Source organism: Stegodyphus dumicola, chromosome 10, assembly GCF_044657685.1.
Source record: "Stegodyphus dumicola isolate Sdum_Otavi_A_Nest chromosome 10, ASM4465768v1".
Taxonomy (NCBI): Eukaryota; Metazoa; Arthropoda; class Arachnida; order Araneae; family Eresidae; genus Stegodyphus; species Stegodyphus dumicola.
The window spans coordinates 169,249,003-169,264,584 of NC_140777.1; the positions used below are offsets into that span (position 1 = coordinate 169,249,003).

General features: G+C 29.5%; 2 protein-coding genes across 3 annotated transcripts in view; one reads left to right on the forward strand and one right to left on the reverse strand.

The window, feature by feature from the left end:
• tos (Exonuclease tos) overlaps nt 1-5,506 on the forward strand; it is a 43,874-nt gene extending 38,368 nt beyond the window's left edge. Inside the window, exons 11-12 of the mRNA XM_085825857.1 lie at nt 2,822-2,924; nt 3,020-5,506. Of these exons, the coding sequence (XP_085681983.1) occupies nt 2,822-2,924; nt 3,020-3,041 (125 nt within the window). The 3' untranslated portion in view covers nt 3,042-5,506. The remainder of the gene's footprint in view (nt 1-2,821; nt 2,925-3,019) is intronic.
• Nucleotides 5,507-13,859: 8,353 nt separating this feature from the next.
• LOC118189056 (uncharacterized) overlaps nt 13,860-15,582 on the reverse strand; it is a 293,031-nt gene continuing 291,308 nt past the window's right edge. For both annotated transcript variants that reach the window (XM_085825859.1, XM_085825858.1), the window contains exon 3: nt 13,860-15,281. In XM_085825859.1, coding sequence (XP_085681985.1) covers nt 15,072-15,281 — 210 coding nt within the window. In that variant the 3' untranslated portion in view covers nt 13,860-15,071. The remainder of the gene's footprint in view (nt 15,282-15,582) is intronic.

Below are 15,582 nucleotides of genomic sequence, written 5' to 3' on the forward strand. Positions count from 1 at the left end.
AACGACCGAACTAAGTCGGGAGCTGTACTTTATTGCTTTGCTGTGAAATTGTCTTCACCATTATAGCCTGAAGGCTGTTTCCTGATTGTTTCAGTATGTTTATCGTAGTTTTCAACAGCTGTAAACGTGTCTTTAAAACTCTCCTGTGTAATACTGGGGAATAAATTGTGTTTTGATTCTTCATCAAGTGTTGTCCTCAAAACTATTCTTTAACCCTTTGAGGGGCGGTATATAAAATAATTTAAATTGTGGTCAAATTTTGCATGAATTGTAACTTACGGTCCCAAAGAACACAAAATTGAGACTTAAAAAAAATCTAGAGAGAGAAATCCTGAATTTTGGGAGCCAGTATATATTTTATACCGGTGCCCCTCTAAGACATTTTTTTTTTTTCCAGGTAGGTGCCAATTGTTAATTTTTGTTTCTAAAATTAATTTTGCGTACTTTTGATATGCCTCTGTAGAGATGGGTGCTTGAATATAATTTTGTAAGTGTGAAGACAAAAACCTTTAAAATTTCAATAGAAATTTAAAATTTTAAAAATAAAATTTATGTTTTTATGCACTTGATGATGTAACCCAGCTGAACATATTTATGTAAAATATGGGTAAAAAGCTTTTGAATTAAATTCTTGAACTTGATTTAAATTCAATATTATTATTTTATAAAAAAATTTAGCAAATATAACACTGCATGCGTAAACCATATCATGCTGCAACTGAACTAGTATAATGTTACAAGGAGATGTAAATCAGATCACATAAAAGGAAGAAGGCATGACCTTTGCATGATAAATGATTTGTTAATCACCTCTTTCATTTTTGCTGCATTCTAGGATTTTAGAAAACATGAAGCAACGTGTATAATATGCCACATTTAATCCCAATAATTGTGTAATATTTTGACGCCAGATGGCAAATTTTAAATCAATGAGTTTTTCTCCTGGGAAGGGGTGAAGGGCGAAAATTTAAATTTTAGCTAAACAGAGACGAATGAAACCCGAGTGGAGTAAACAAAGAATAAAAAGAAACTAATATACTTGTATTCAGTCCTAGCACAGTGTCAGTAAAGTCCACATCCCCTAATGAACATAATACTGAATCCTAAACAACTTGTAAATTAATTATAAAAAATTATTACATTGTAAACTGTTGTAATATAAAGAAATTATGTCATCTCACAGAGTAGAAAAGGAGAAGACTGGTGCTGCCATCTTTTAGCGTGGTACCCTCTGTATGGGCACTGGTATATATTACATACCGGTTTTAAAATCGTATAAATAATCTTCTGTTAATTATCACTTCTGACTGAAATAAAGTAAATATATAAGATTAAGCATGCATACGTCATATATTTGCAGATTTTGAATTTTTTCTTTCCCTCCAATAGAATTTATGAATCTTCAAATGTGATGCCTTGAAACAAGGTATATTAATTTCATAACTACAAAATATTGAGCATTCATTGGGTAGTGCTGCCATTTAGAATCAAAAAGAAACACTAGAAACTTAAGATTACAGCTTTTAGTGTAGAAAAGTTAGCATTTTTAGGAGGTTAAAAAATTGGCAAACAACCGGTATATTTTATATATCGGTGCCCTTTAAAAGGTTAAATCTCATATTAAGATATGTAAAAATTGAAATAATAATATTTGCTCAAAAATAGTACAGTCAAAAGTCTTTAATTCGGACTCGTCGGGACTTCGGCGATTCCGGATTATAGATCATCAGTTTAAATCTGGTAAGATGGCATGCAGAAATTATAAAATTAAAAATATGAAACTGTAATTTATGAAATAAAGAACAATTACAGTCTAAAGGGTATCAAAATTTACAAAAAAAGAAAGCTTAATATTTACTTGTTTACTTTATTAAACATTTCTTTTAATGTAAGTTGTTTAAGTTGCTTCGTTTTATGTGATAATACCTTCTCTTTAATTCTATAAACAGACATAATTTCTTGTTCAGTTACAAAGTTCCGTTGTTCAAGTCCTGTAATTGCTGTGTCGAGAATATCGACTAATTTGTCAATCGAAATTTTTTCGTTTTCAATAACCTCTGTGTCACTTTCTTCACTATCAGAAGCGAATTGACGAGGAATTTGATTTAAATCACATCAAAGACGGAGTACATCGAGATGAAATACTACATTTAGAAAGGAATTATAAGCCAAATAAAATAAAAACATCTGCCTTGAAGATAAGGATAGTGCTGACAGATCAACTTCCAATTCATTGCGCGCCACGCCGCAGAGCAGCTTGAAATTGATAAACATATTTCGGAATGGTTAGAGAAACAAAGGATATGCCTTTATCCATTTTTTGCAGCAATTTCACTTTTTGTTTGATGGACATCGAAATATACTTTCGCTTTGTAGATCCTTCAGCAGCTCCAGCATTGTAAATTCTATTTGACATAATCGAAAGTTCAAGCTTACTTTTATAAAATTGCTGCAACAGTCTGCAAAAAATAATAATCCGGATCCAATTCGAAGATTAAGGAACAATGCAATCTGCAACATTAACTGAAATAGATAATTAGATAATTTTAGCTTAACTTATGCCGTCCGTTATACATTAAATGCGCATGCGTAAAAGTATTATGCATATGCGCATGGGTAAAAGTATTATGCGCATGCGTGAATGCATTATGCGTTGACGCATGCGCAGAAAGTTTGTAGCTTTGAGGTCCGGATTATAGATCATTCTGGATTATGGGTGTCCGGATTAACGACTTTTGACTGTATAGAAATATTTTAAATTGTGTCCAAAGGTAATTTTTTTTTTTTTTTTTAATTTTTATTTATTTATTTATTTTTGAAGGTAAGGAAAGTAAATGTCGTCAACTGGGACTTTCAAAAAACCGGAAAAGCTGTGATAAAAAAGTTCCTATAAATGAAACTTTGCTGAATTTCAACTTTAAAAGGTAATGTATTTATTTGGATGCTTTTTTTTGCAAATTATAAAAATTTTTAATGTTAATATATATTTTTTAATTAATAATTGATTAATTTTTAACAGGCTTTTGAAAAATGAAGTTTGATTCTTTTATGGATTCTTATAATACGTGTAAAGAATGCTATCGTCTTTTTACTACATAAACAGAAAAAAAGGAATTTATTGAAAAAATTTTTGTATAAGTTTTATATAGTAATGGTAACTAAAATAATACATGAAAAACTGTAATGAGTTTGTGTATGATATTTTAATAAATTTAAATTACATAGTTTTCGCAAATCCTATAGTGTGTTTACCAGTAAGTTTCAAATTCTATTTTAGACAGAATTTCCTTATTTTGTAAATTCTGAAATATTTATGTTCATTGTAAAAGCTTTTCCTTCATCATTTGAAAAATTTAGGAATGGAACTCCTTTCTCCATGATATAATTGCTGTCATTTTCATTTATTTATATTTCTTTCTAAATATAAGTCATTTTAATAATAATAATGTAATTAGTGTAAATGTACTTTGTTTTTAATTTAGATAAATTCTTTGTTTAGGGTATGTTTAGTACATTTTCTTCCCATTATTGCTGTTTGCAAATAATTTGGTCATTCATTTTTTTGTGACACTGTTCAGAGCATGTTTTGTCTTTTTGGTACATGCATAGACCCACATTGCACATCTCGCACATGTATCTTCTTCTATGAGGTTTCTTCCTTGTGCTACAAAATGTGCACTGCCTGGATCTAAATTTCACTTGTATATGTCCAGTGTTATTTAGTTTCTTTTCATCTGGCGCATGAAATTTGGGGTTTTTTATGTTAATGGGGTGGGGGCTTGCTCTTTTTGGCTTTGGTACGGATCATTCGTTTCCCATTCATACTTATGTTATTCGTATTTCATCCCAAAATATTCAGAAAATATTTTTATTTAAATAAAACTTTACGCAATTTCTATTTTTAATTATAGCAAAGTATATTTACATTAAATTTAAACCACAGGAAATAATTTATAAAATCACAATACTAGCTTGGGGAGCAAGTGTGTTGAGGTCAGAGAAAAGTGTCTGGAAAAGAAAGACCTTTTACTGGGCAAGTGCATGTATTGTTCAGTAATAAAATAACTCTGTGGTTTCAAAACTCCTTATCTATATCCGGGTAAAAATAAACATTCCTATTTGAGAAGCAAGCAAACGCCATTGTGAAGAGCAGTGGTTTCAAGGCGTGACCACCGAGCCTCTACACAATGCTCTAGAGGCTCTATATGCCATACATATAGAGGGTTTTTTTTTTTTATATATATATATGGAGTTTAATTATTGCTATTTTTTATTGTTTATGATAGAAATCATGATGTGCGATGAATAACTTTTGGAATTTAAAGTTGTTTATATTAATAAAAGGAAGTTATTTTGTCTCATTGAAAACGAATTTTAAAAGGCATCCGATTTGAAGTACTAAGACTTTAAATATATATTATTCTATAGTCATTTTCTGTTATTTAGAGGTAATAGATCAATAATGAATTGATTTTCACTCAAAAATTTCGGAAAGAAGAGGAGAAAAAAATTCGAAAAATTGGTGGTTTCAAGGCGCAACCACCGCGCGTCAAAGGCTTAAAGTTGTTTTAACAGAGCGCATCAATTTACCTAGCTATGTCCCATGTAGTATTAAACTTAAAGGAAGTGCACAAATTGACTTGTACCTTTAGAATTTATTATTTATTTATGCGTATTTTATATATGTATTATATTTATATATCATGTAATTGAAATTGTGGTGAATGTTTTAATATTAACAGCATGAATGTAAAATCATTTTGTGCAAATATGTCAACAAGACAACAGAACAGTTTTACTGTTCTTACTGTATTAATGGAAACACAATTGTATGTTTTTAAGTTTCATTTTTGTATCAAAAAGATTATTGCATCATGTTACATGGAATTATATTTCTGAGAGCTATAAAAAAAACTACATAACACCATTTATAATCTATCCTGGCACATTCAAAAAATGTATATGTAATCTGCACGGTCTCATATTTTCTTTTCCTATATGCATTTGTGTGATATTTAAAAAAAAAAATATGACAATCAGTTCACTCTGATATATCATTCTAAAAGTGTTTTTTGTAGATCAAAATTTAGTGTCTTCTTTTTTTTTTTTTTTTTTTTTTTTTTTTTTAAATCTTCCAACTCTCCAAGTGTGTACATATGTTCAACAATCTTGTGTCTTTTAATACCTATAAGCAGGTTCATATATAAGATTCTTGCTATGCTTCCCAAATATTATAGTAGTATTTCATGAGGAAAAGAGTTCCAGATATAAAAAGGCATGGACACTTTGATATTGTAATCATGAAATTTTTTCTTTATTATGAGTTTTTTGGTATGCAAATTCTCAGATAGTGTGACGGCTAAGAAATAGATTTTATTTATTTTTTTAAACAAGCCATTTCTAAAACATTTAATTTATTTTTTGTATAGCTTATAAACTCTTTTGTAACTGTATTTGCAGAAATAATTAAGAAAAATAAAAATCTTTGTAGATATAGTAATATAAATTCATTACAATGATTCTTCCACATATATTTAATTCAAGACTATTTGAGAGTAAATTTTCCCAAGAATAATGGTTGCAAGTAATAAACTTTATTATTATTTGGGTAAAATTTTAAGAATATGTATACAGTTTGCAGCCACTCAGACAGGAAAGTGGTTAGTGACTGTGACTGCTGTACCCAATAGCTCGGATTCGAATCCCGGGCTGTTTGGGATTCGAACCCAAGCATGGATATAAATTGTCTGTCCTTTCATAGGAGGCAATAGAGGCCCACCTATTAGGAGGCTTCATTATAAAGTGGCCACCGCTTCTGACCTTAGTAGTGGCCAACGCCTATGACGGCTAGTACCTGCCATTGAAAATATGTATATAATATATAGTTTGCAAGCATGAAAACTTGATCCCCAGCAACCAAATGTAATCAAGGAAAATGCATTCCATGTACAAAGAGATAGACTGGGATAGATAATAGTACATTTTGATTTTTTTCAAAATTTGTAATGTAAACAACCCTTAGAATTCCTTTGTAAAAATCTGCTCGTAGTCTCATAGTGCAAGCTTTGCATAATTTATCAAATTACTGAATTGTAATAATATTCACCAAATATAAAAGTGTATTATACATATATATCAAATTTATATATGCACACACACAGATGTATCTTCTATATATTTTAGCAGAAAATAAGTACATGTACACATAAATATATCTCTTGTTCTTAATATATGTATACAATAATATCTACAACAAATAAAGTTAAAACTAAGATTGTGTTCCTAAAAAATGAAATATTAAATGAAACATGAAAAGGATTTAATTTTGCTTAATTTTTTATACTAATAGATATTTATGTTAGAATGTGTATTCTAGCTCCCTCTTCCATCAAAGATGAATGTTCTGAATTTTTTATTTAATTTCAATTATGTCATTTACATTTTCCTTCAAAGACTAGTTCTTGTTAATAGAAGATGCATATATAAATGCTTCATCTTGTTTTTGATCTTCTATCAAAATCTGGGTCATTTTCTATAAATTAATCCTTAATTTTTATCGTTGTAGCTAAACTTAATGACAAAATCGCAGGAAATTCCTTGTATTCCTCATAATTTTCAGAAATGATGCCTTTATGTTCTGAGAAAGTTTATTTTCCCAGCTATGAGTTTCCTTCTCTATCTCTCTCACTCTATATATATATATATCTCTTTTTTTTTTTTTTTTTTTTTTTTTTTTCAATTCCTTGAACCAAATAAAGGAAGTAATGTAACCACGAAAAATTTCACGCAGATATATCCATTTCAAGCATTGCTGAAGGCATCTGGATGATTTTTTTCCATGATGTCTGCATGTATGAACAAAATAAAGGACTTTTTCCAAAATGGATTTAAATTAGATTCAAAACTGATTTTTTTCAAGACATAAGTATGTATGTATATTGCATAACTCGAAAACAGTTAGCCATAGAATGTTGAAATTTTGTATATGAGTCTGCTGTAACATCTATGTGCACACCTCCCCTTTTTGTTGCAATCAGCAGAACCAAGCATATGTGTGTGTGTGTATCTACACACCCACCCCTTACCTGGCTTAAAAATCCTTACTCAGCCTTTATTTTTGCAATCGTTGATTGTTGTCATATACTTCAAGTTATAGAAAGGCTGAAAATATTCATGTTTTGACGCAGTCAAATTATAGAAAAAAAATTTCATTTTCAACAAATAATGAAATTTTGTTTTAATTCAGTCTCCGGATTCCTGTACGTATATTTGGGAAAGTTTTATACTTGTTATAAAAAAATAAAATGCGAAGAGGTTTGACTCTCATATGAGAAAAATTTACCAAAGTATATAATTTAAAAATTTGAATTTTTGATTTCATTTTCAATCTGCCTTGAGAGGTTAGTTAATTAAAAGTAGAATAATTCGAGGAAATAAGTTTAAATGAGGTGTAGCAAAAAATATGTCTAATTCAATAAGCCATACAAGAAGTCATGTGGTGTCCTGATGACCTAAAATTCAGAAATTGCCAGAATCCCGAAATTTCTGAATCTCGGACTTTGTACTGCACTAAAATAATGATAAACATCTAAATTAATTAATTAAATGATATATTTCACTCTTACTGTAATTATTGCCTAAAATAATATGAAAAAGATCTGCCTTTATGAGTGCAGCACATTCAGATGTAAGCAAAGTAACATAAGTGGACTGCAAATAAGAATCATCAGTCTATTTAAATGAGAGACCATGTATTTTTAATGTCTGCTGAAAATGCATGGTTCAGTAACTACTGGATGTTCATTTTTGAATGACTGTGAAAGCCAGTTTTTGACACTTTCAATAATTCATATAGCCACAATCAAAACTCTAATGGAAGCAGTTTCAAAGTGCATCTCTGTCTTACATGTAAAGCTGCTATCAAAATGGAGAAAACATTTTAGGAACTGTAGCTAACCAGAATATTTCTTGGAACTTTGACTGTGTTACTAAGTTACTGTCTTGAGTTTGTAACATCAGTTGGATGCCAAATCATTTATCATTATAATAAAGGCCTATGGAAAGGAGCTATCAAAGTAACTATGTTATCACATGTATAATTGTAATGGAGATTTTATGTGCATCTGTTTACATTTGGAGTTTACTCTGAGTTTAGAGATCTTATTTTTTGGTTGTTTGATTTCCATTTTTGTATCGATATTTATGTAATAAAAATACTCAGTACCTTCAAAATAAATATGAGACACTAAATTAAATACATATTTATGTTATCTTGTAGAGGGATGTAAAAAAAGCATTTCATGGTAGCAGTGTTGCAAAACAAATTCAGATGAAGGCAACTAAAGTGTATCTTATAAACAATATCTTAGCCTATCATTAAAAAGTATGCAGTTTTTAATGATAATAGATGAAGTAAAGTTTTTAATGATAATAGATGAAAGTACACATATATCTGTATCACAAGTTCTAGCTGCTGTTGTTAGATGTTTTGATATTCAAAACCTTGACGGTTCTAGATGTTTTACTTGGCACTGTTTGTGTTAAAAATGGTACTTCAGAAGGGCTATAAAAGATCTTTTCACATAAAAAAATCACAATAAATAATATCACTGCCTTTGGAAGTAGTCTACCTTTATATTGGGTACTAAGAATGGGCTGCAGTCACTGCTAAAAGATATATTAGGTTGTCCGGAAAATAATGCAGGTTTTTAACCTATATCTTTAAAGTATCATAACTCAACTCAAAAACAATTTTATTCATCAAAATAAGCACCAGCCGAATCAATGCATTTTTGCCAACGAGATATAAGTTTATTTATGCTGGTAGAGTAAAATTCTAGAGTTCTGGATGCGATAAAGTTTTTAAAGGCGTTTTGGGCATCGTCTTGGTTTCTGAAGTATTTTTTCTGCAGAATAATATACAGATGTTTGAAAAAGTGGTAGTCGGTCACCGAGAGGTCAGGCGAATATGGGGGAAGAGGGAGAGTCTCGTATCCCAATTCGTTCAATTTCTGTAGGGTCAGTTGCACGACGTGCTGCCAAGCATTGTTGTGGTGAAGAACTGGCCCTTTTCTGTTGACCAATGCCGGGCACATGCATTGCAATTTTTGGTGCATTTTGTTGATTTGTTGGCAGTACTTATCTGCTGTAATCATTTTGCAAAGATTTAGAAAGCTGTGGTGGATGAGACTGGCTACAGACCACCAAACAGCCACCATAATTTTCTTTTGGTGCAAATTTGGCTTTGGAAAGTGTTATGGTGTACGACCGTGGTTCAACCATTGAGCCAAACGGTTATTATAGAGAATTCAATTTTCATCGCATGTAACAATTCGATCAAGAAAAGGGTCATTTTTGTTGCAAAGAAGACAAGCAGACGACACTTCAAAATGGCAATTTTTTTTTTAATTTTCGCTCAATTCGTGAGGCACCCACTCATCAAGCTTCTTTGACTGTCCTACATGATTCAAGTTATCAGAAATTGCTGTTTTGCTTACGCCAAGCGAAAGTCTTCAAATTGTTGTCATCAACAGCTGAAGAGTGCCCACGATGCTCTTGATCTTGCAGGTCAAATTCTCCACAATGAAACTTTTGGTACCACCATTGAATTGTAGATTCATTAAAACTTTTCTCGCCCCATACTTCATTGACATTTTGAGCCGTTTGTGCTGTGCTGTGGCCTAACTTATAAAAGTAAATTTGCAGAAAATCCCGTTTTGACATCTAAACAAAAACACCTAGTAAATAATTTTGAAACAAAATGATTATTATAGAAATGTAGAGTGAAAATAGAGCTTCAAAATGATATATAAACCATTATAATTCAAAATATTTTTATTACTAAAAGCGTACAGGAAAGATAAACAATTGCAAAAACCTGCATTATTTTCCGGACAACCCGATACCATCAGTAATTACCGTGGAATGGATTTGCTATTCATTTGTATTATTTGTTTCAGTCAAGGTGCTAGCATAAAGTGACCACATTTTCATTGAGACAAAGCGGGACAAATGGAATGAAATGAAAATTTTAATTTAGTTATGAAAGCAGACCGTAATTTAAAAAAGAATATATTTTATTGTATACATTCATATACTTGTCTATAAATATACAAAAATATATTTATTATTAACTATTTGTAGCTATAAAAATATTTGTAAAAAACTAATTTGTATATTATGCTTTTTAATTAATTTAAAATTTTATTTAAAAAAATTATGATCTTCTTCCATGGTCATATTTTTTATCCGAATGAATACTTTGCAATAGATTCGGATCATTTATAAAAATGTCGTGAAATTTCTCACATGAATTGATAAAATTATATTTTACCCTTAATACAGATTTTAAAGTTAAAATGTTCACCTGTGTTTTTTCAATTGTCCATATTTTATTGATACTAGAAAAAACACGTCCTGTTGTTGCATTTGTTCCGGGAAGGGAGAGCGCGTGTTCTACAATTTTCAAAATATTTCCATAAGGAATATTATTCTGATTAAAATAGAGAAATAACTCTGTCCATTTTTTTGTCTGTTTCCACATTTGCAGACAACCAACATTTAATTTTTTCTTCAGTAACATATCTTTTTACCAAAGACACCTTATCAAAAAGATCATTTTTGCAAATATTATTTTCTGGAAAATGGTTACTAATATATTAAAAAGATTTCTTCACATATTCCCATAAAATCTCCTTTTTTAATGTGACCCAATTCTTTTATATTTGATTTCTGCGCTTTCACATAAATCCTTCAAACTTTCAACACACACAATGTATATATAAAAATACAAATAAATTTTTGCAATAATATTTTCAAGATCCACTGGAAATAAGTCGGATGCTATTTGAATAGTATTGTGTAGGATGTGCGCTGCACAAGCTACTCCAATATTTTTTTGGTTCAAATGTTCGTTAAGTTTCGTAAAAACGCTATTGATGCCTCTTTCTAGATTTTCTACCAAAATTTTCGTTAGTCTTATCCTCACAATAGGCAATAATTTTATTGTTCAAATTATTTTTTTATAATAGTACTTATTGAATCAAAAATTATTTGTGAAATCTCACCCGGCAATGAAATAAAATCTAATATTCTAATTTTAATTCCTGTTTCTAGATCAAAAAGTCTAACTGTGGGAAATAATTTTAAATGTTTGTGGTTGGAAGCATCATAATATATGGATATAAATGTGCATTTAACTAATTCTTTCTGCAGTTGTGAAAACGAATATAGTAAAAAAACATTACAAATAATTTCTTCGGTTTTTGTCTTTGCACATGCAAATTTTTTGTCGTACAATGTTTTGATCATTTGCGACATACAATCAATTGATCTGAAACTGATTGTAGTATATGGTGTGGAAAGCAAATAGCCCTTCAGCTAATGCTAGCTGTTCCTCCGTTAACAATACATATTCCTTGACGAGATGTAACGACAATGATCGAACACCACCGAGTAAATCTAACTCGTTACATCGCCTAATTTAGTTTACTCTGCATGCATTTTATGTGTTTTTTTATTTATGCATTTTTTATTTCTTTATAGTTATTACAATAATTAATAAATAATAGGTAATATATTTTTATAGTACATTTAAAATAAGAAATGCAGATGTTTTTTAAAAAGCCGGACATTTTTAAAAATCAGCGGGACGCGGGGCAGTCCTCCAAAAAGCGGGACTGTCCCAGGACGTGTGGTCACTTTATACTAGCATCAAATTTAAAAATATAAAAGATAGCTCTTATTATTTTTCTCGTAGTAATAAAAGATTAAAAAAGTTCAAGATGTTGTAGATATTGGAAAGCATACAATCTCCAAAATTAGCACAAACAAGTTGGTTATTCTACGGCAGTGTAATAAATCAAAATTGAGCAATGCATGCATTAGTTCTTTATTTTCAGTATCAATTAAAAATGGACAAAGTGAATGGTGCAGAAAATATTTGCAGTTGTGATCACCAAAGAAACTGAACATATGTTGCTGTTTTTAGGAAAAGTGCTGAAGAAAATTAACTTTTGCATCTAATGGTTCTGTGAGACTAAAGGTGCATCCAAGAGATAATAAGAGGTTTTGTTAACAATAACAACATTTATTTACAAGAAAATATACGAAAATTTTAATCAATTAGAGATATATTATTAGGCATCTCTGCCTTCCACGTCTTACACCTTTAGTATCCTGCCTGCCACTGACTATAGGACGAACGCAGCGCCCTCTAGTCAGAATGACGCTGGAAATACGTAATATTAACTACCTGAATATTAAATTTAAGTCTGAAGATTTTGGATTGTACTTCTTCATTTGATGTAATTCAATTAATTCATCACTATAAATATAGTATTAATTTTTTTTCATTAAAGAAGTCATTGCTTTGTGAAAGATGGTTCTAATTGATCCAAGAAATGCAATAAATTATAAACCTCTGAATAAAATGTAATTGGAAGGTTGTTATTAAATACTACACTACTCGGTGACAGTGAAAGCAGGTTTAAAAGGGATTGTTTAAAATTTCTTGAACTTTTTATTTAAATTAGAAATAGATTTCCTCTAAATTATAATGGAATTATTGTCAGTCTCAATTTTCTTGACCTAGTACTGGTACATCATGCTAAATCGCCATTCTCAATTTTCTGTTTAATGATGCAGTTTTTCTGAAAGATCTTCTACATGATAAGTGGAGATCCATTTCATTTAAATTAAAATTTAGATCTTTCATACGAAACCATCCTTAAGTGTTGGTATTTTTTATGTCATCTAAACAGATGACATTAAAAAATTCTAAATATGAGATTTGTACTTTTATAACCAGGCTATCTTACCTCACTCTTTGGCCAGCATTTATTATAAAAACAATTGTCTCAAACTTACTTAAACTAGAAACTATGAAAAATGGATTTATGGCAAAACAGGCAATTAATAGATCTCTAATTCAGAATTGCTGTGCATGAAAACCTAAATTAGAACTGATAAAAGAAGTCAAATTAGAAATTTGTCATAAAATATATGAAGAATATTGGAAAAAAATGAAAGTACCTCAAAAAATAAATCAGGAGGGAGCTAAGTAGAATGAAAATTCTTATTACAATTAAATAAAAAATATTTAAGGAATTAAAAGTTTTGTATTATTTGTATTGCTATATTATATGATGAAAACTAAATTTTTTCTGTCTCTATTTAAATTTCAATCCAAGTTTTTAAATTTGTGAGTGTGAACCGTGGAGTCTATTAAAACTTATGGAAAAATATGTAACTGAAAGATTTCTAAAACCTGAGAATTTTTTTATTAGTTTTATGAAATCAGATAAAATATGGTAATTTTTTAAAAGCTCTTTAGTTTTTAAATGATCTCGCTAACTTGTTCATTTTCTAACCCTTTCGCCAAATGTTTTAGAATGTCTGATTTCATTCTAGAAATAGATAAGCATAAATTTCAAAGATAACTTGTAGTGTTTTAACTAAGTATTACATTGATAATGGTTACATGATAGTAAAAGTTAAATATATATAAATAATCACTTTTGTTGTCAGCTATTTGATATAATAATGATATGAATATGATAATTGTTGAAAATTATAGTGTCTGATAAGAAATTTGATTGTAGTTGATGGGAAAATGAGAGATTTTCAATTATAACAAAATTTCAAAACATAATGTAATATTTCAATTATTTATATGAGTTGATGCTGTATTCTTTTGAAACCAATGCTACCCTGAGATGTAACAGAAGTCTAAAAATGCATTGGTGTAAAATATATATGGAGAATCTGACAAATTATGAAATCTCTTGATAAAAGATCACAAAACTGATTTTGTACAACAGTATAGTGGCTTTCTGAATTAAATAGAACCATGAATGCCATTAAAACAGACTAATAATTTATTTATTTTAACAGTAAAAAATATTTTTACATACCGTATTTACTCACATATTTCCCCTTTTTCCTACTAATTTTTATCACTTGAAAAACAGGGAACAGAAATATACACAATTTATAGTATTTCTGAAGTCTTAAACGATTAACATAGCACAATAAAAAGCATATTGTAGATGCACTAATATTATTATATTCTTTATTTCAAAGGATTTCTTAGTTTCAACGGCATTCTTTTTACTTGAAGAAATACTTTGGGCATACATTTTATGTTGTTACCATAAATCAGAAATTTCCAAATCATATGCTGAAAAATTTAGAAGGAAAGTATGCCAGGGAGAGACATGCATGTTAATAAGGTTATTTCTTATATTTACAATATTTTTATATTCTTATATTTTCATTTACATGCATAGATAAGAAGACAGATTTCAATCGCTAATTTTCTGCAAAGGAAAATGTGAAACAAAACTCAAGCAATTTATAAAGATTCATTTTAGTTTTCCTCTATAAGAACATATAAATGTTTAAAAAATGAGAGGCTAAATTTTCTTTTCATAAATTGACAAACATATATATGATATTTTAATGACAATCTTGTAGGAAAAATACACTAATTAGACAGAGGAAATAGTTTTAATACAGTTATTTTTGTCTTAAAATGCACTTTTTTTTAATAAATAAAGTTGTTCTAAGTTATTTAATAGATCATTTTTTTCACATTATTTTGTTTTATATTAGATTGACATGATTAAATAATCTAATTGTAATATTATTTCCATCTAGTATGAGGAAATACTACTCAAAATAACTCTGAACTGTACACATTAATATTTTTAAATATGAACTCAATGTTCAGTCCTGTATTGAAGATAGTTTTAAAATGATCGTATTTGTATTTTATATGCAGCTAATAAATATATTTATATCAAATACAGAGCTGAAATGTTTGCAGTATTTGGATTGTTTCTTACTGTTTCCTTTAAAAAGCCCTTAATGTAACAAAAAACAAAAATTGACTACACTAAAATATAAATGGCAATGGATATCAATCACAGGGAGGGAAGCTGAAATCAGATTTCATTATAAAAGCCTGCTCCTTCAACATATAAGTGATAAAAGGCACTTGGTGTTTAGGAACATGACATGGTGAGCATGTGTGGCTGCTCAGTTTAAAACCCTGGTATTCATCCTTCTACTTAGACTGGTTCTGCAGTTGAAAACGTACAAAAGACTGGTCGCACTTTGTGCTGTTGAACAGAGTTGGTAGGCAAGACACGCACAGCAGTGTTCATGTTCATTACAACTGGTTGGTAATATTTTGGTGGAGGACTGCTCATGCCCATGGGTTGTTCATTATTGAGAAGGGGATCACAAGGTAATTCTGATGGTGCACTTGGAACAGGTGCCTATAAAGAAAGATAGTCATTTTATAATTATTTTCATTGCATCATCAAAGAGAAACTGTACAGATGCACTATTCAATAACCAAATATTTTAACGAAATAAAGCTGTTATTATTTAGATTGTATGATTAAGAAATAAATCCTTTAAAGCATTAAATTATTATTCTTTTTTAAGAAATCTGTCTTCCCGTCCATTTAAATTGATTCTAGGCTTTCAATGTTCATAAGGATTCCTTAAAAGAGTTTTAGTTTGTAGTGCAATTGTTCATGCATTTTATAATCTATCTCTATGTATAAAAATCAA